This window comes from Scomber scombrus, unplaced genomic scaffold, assembly GCF_963691925.1.
Source record: "Scomber scombrus unplaced genomic scaffold, fScoSco1.1 SCAFFOLD_330, whole genome shotgun sequence".
Lineage (NCBI taxonomy): Eukaryota > Metazoa > Chordata > Actinopteri > Scombriformes > Scombridae > Scomber > Scomber scombrus.
In genome coordinates this window covers 1-2,500 of record NW_026910306.1, presented here as the reverse complement: position 1 = coordinate 2,500, position 2,500 = coordinate 1, and the positions used below count along the sequence as shown (strand labels likewise).

General features: G+C 47.8%; 1 protein-coding gene across 1 annotated transcript in view; it reads left to right on the top strand.

Moving 5' to 3' along the window:
* The window catches only part of LOC133976933 (son of sevenless homolog 1-like), a gene marked incomplete at its 3' end in the record, with an annotated part of 4,057 nt that extends 2,698 nt beyond the window's left edge, over window positions 1–1,359 (top strand). Inside the window, exons 4-7 of the mRNA XM_062415070.1 lie at window positions 269–490; window positions 628–771; window positions 884–994; window positions 1,261–1,359. Of these exons, the coding sequence (XP_062271054.1) occupies window positions 269–490; window positions 628–771; window positions 884–994; window positions 1,261–1,359 (576 nt within the window). The remainder of the gene's footprint in view (window positions 1–268; window positions 491–627; window positions 772–883; window positions 995–1,260) is intronic.
* Between the last annotated feature and the right edge of the window lie 1,141 nt (window positions 1,360–2,500).

The following is a 2,500-nucleotide window of genomic DNA, read 5'->3' as shown; positions in this document are numbered from 1 at the left end:
CTCACCTGTCCGTGCCTCACATGTCTGTATCTCACCTGTCTGTCTCACCTGTCTGTGTCTCACCTGTCTGTGTCTCACCTGTCTGTGCCTCACCTGTCTGTGTCTCACCTGTCCGTGCCTCACCTGTGTGTGTCACCTGTCTGTGCCTCACCTGTCCGTGCCTCACCTGTCTGTATCTCACCTGTCTGTCTCACCTGTCTGTGTCTCACCTGTCTGTCTCACCTGTCTGTGTCTCACCTGTCTGTGTCTCACCTGTCTGTGTGCCCAGGTGCTGATGGACATGTTCCACCAGGATCAGGATGAGGACGACATGGTCGGCTTCTTCTTCCCTCTCATTGACGAGGAGCCGTCAGACATCGAGGAGATGAATTATAACGAGCTGATGAGGAGCTTCATGTCTGATCTACGACGGTACCTGAGACAGCTCAACCTGATCATCAAGGTGTTCAGAGAGCCCTTCACCTCCAGCCCCATGCTCTTCTCCCAACACGTACGTATGACCGTATGACTGCACTCACCTGTACTCACCTGATCTCACCTGTACTCATTTACACTCACCTGTACTCACACTTACACTCACCTGATCTCACCTGATCAGACGTATTGATTACCTGTGGTGTCTCTCAGGACGTGGACAGTATCTTCAGCCGGATCGTTGATATCCACGAGGTGACGGTGAAGCTGATCGGCCTGCTGGAGGACACGGTGGAGATGACAGACGAGGACAACTCTCACCCTCTGGTGGCCAGCTGCTTCGAGGACCTGGCTGAGGTCTGTCTGTGGGATGGATGGATGATTGATTGATTGATTGATTGATTGATTGATTGATCGATTAATTGATCGATCAGCTGTGGTTCTATCTGATGTGTGATGTGATTTGCAGGAGTTGGCCTTTGACCCGTATGAGACGTACACTCAGGAGATCCTGCGCTCTGGTTTCCATGAACACTTCCTGAGTCAGGTGTCCAAGCCAGGAGCTGCCTTCCACCTGCAGGTAAGCCCCGCCCACTAACCTCCTCACCTAACTGCTTAGAAACCAGGTGGAGACTTCTGATTGGTCGGGGAAGGAAGAGAAGATCCTATCAAACGCTAACATCTGAAGCTCCATGTGTGATATGATCCCATCGGTCTCTGATATAAACCACCTGATGTACAGTTTGTCCTGAGCGAGCCACGATGAAGAACAGCAGCTTAGTGTGATGATGTCATCGTTATCATCATCATCATCATCATCATCACGCTCTCTCTGTCTGTTTACAGTCCATCTGCGAAGGCTTTAAAGAGGCCATCCAATACGTTCTGCCCAGACTGCTGCTCACTCCTGTTTACCACTGTCTGTACATGTTCGAGATGCTCAAGGTAAGAATACCTGACGACACCTGTTCAACACCTGTATACCTGTTCAACACCTGTATACCACCATAACACCTGTTCAACACCTGTATACCTGTTCAACACCTGTATACCACCACAACACCTGCACAACACCTGTATACCTGTATACCTGTTCAACACCTGTATACCTGTTCAACACCTGTATACCTGTTCAACACCTGTATACCACCACAACACCTGCACAACACCTGTATACCTGTTCAACACCTGTATACCACCACAACACCTGCACAACACCTGTATACCTGTATACCTGTTCAACACCTGTATACCTGTTCAACACCTGTATACCTGTTCAACACCTGTATACCTGTTCAACACCTGTATACCTGTTCAACACCTGTATACCTGACGACACCTGTACAACACCTGTATACCACCATAACACCTGTATACCTGTTCAACACCTGTATACCTGTTCAACACCTGTACAACACCTGTATACCACCATAACACCTGTATACCTGTACAACACCTGTATACCTGTTCAACACCTGTACAACACCTGTATACCACCATAACACCTGTATACCTGTACAACACCTGTATACCTGTTCAACACCTGTACAACACCTGTATACCAACATAACACCTGTACAACACCTGTATACCAACATAACACCTGTATACCTGTACAACACCTGTATACCTGTTCAACACCTGTATACCTGTACAACACCTGTATACCACCATAACACCTGTACAACACCTGTATACCTGTATACCTGTTCAACACCTGTATACCACCATAACACCTGTATACCACCATAACACCTGTACAACACCTGTATACCACCATAACACCTGTATACCACCATAACACCTGTATGGTGTAAGCTGCAGGACTTGAGCTGCTGTGTCCGGTCATGTTGTGCAGATTATTCCGGGCTGAGGAGGATTATTCTGATCCTGGACCGACCCGGTTAGGTTTCAGGTTTTATTATAATCCAAATGAGTTAAAATCTTATTGGGTGAAAGAAAAACTGTTTAGAGTCCTGAATGGACAGATTTACAGTCAATCAAGCGTGTGCAGGCTGCTGATTGGTCGGGAGTTACTGCAGGCTGCTGATTGGTCGGGAGTTACTGCAGGCTGCTGATTGGTCAG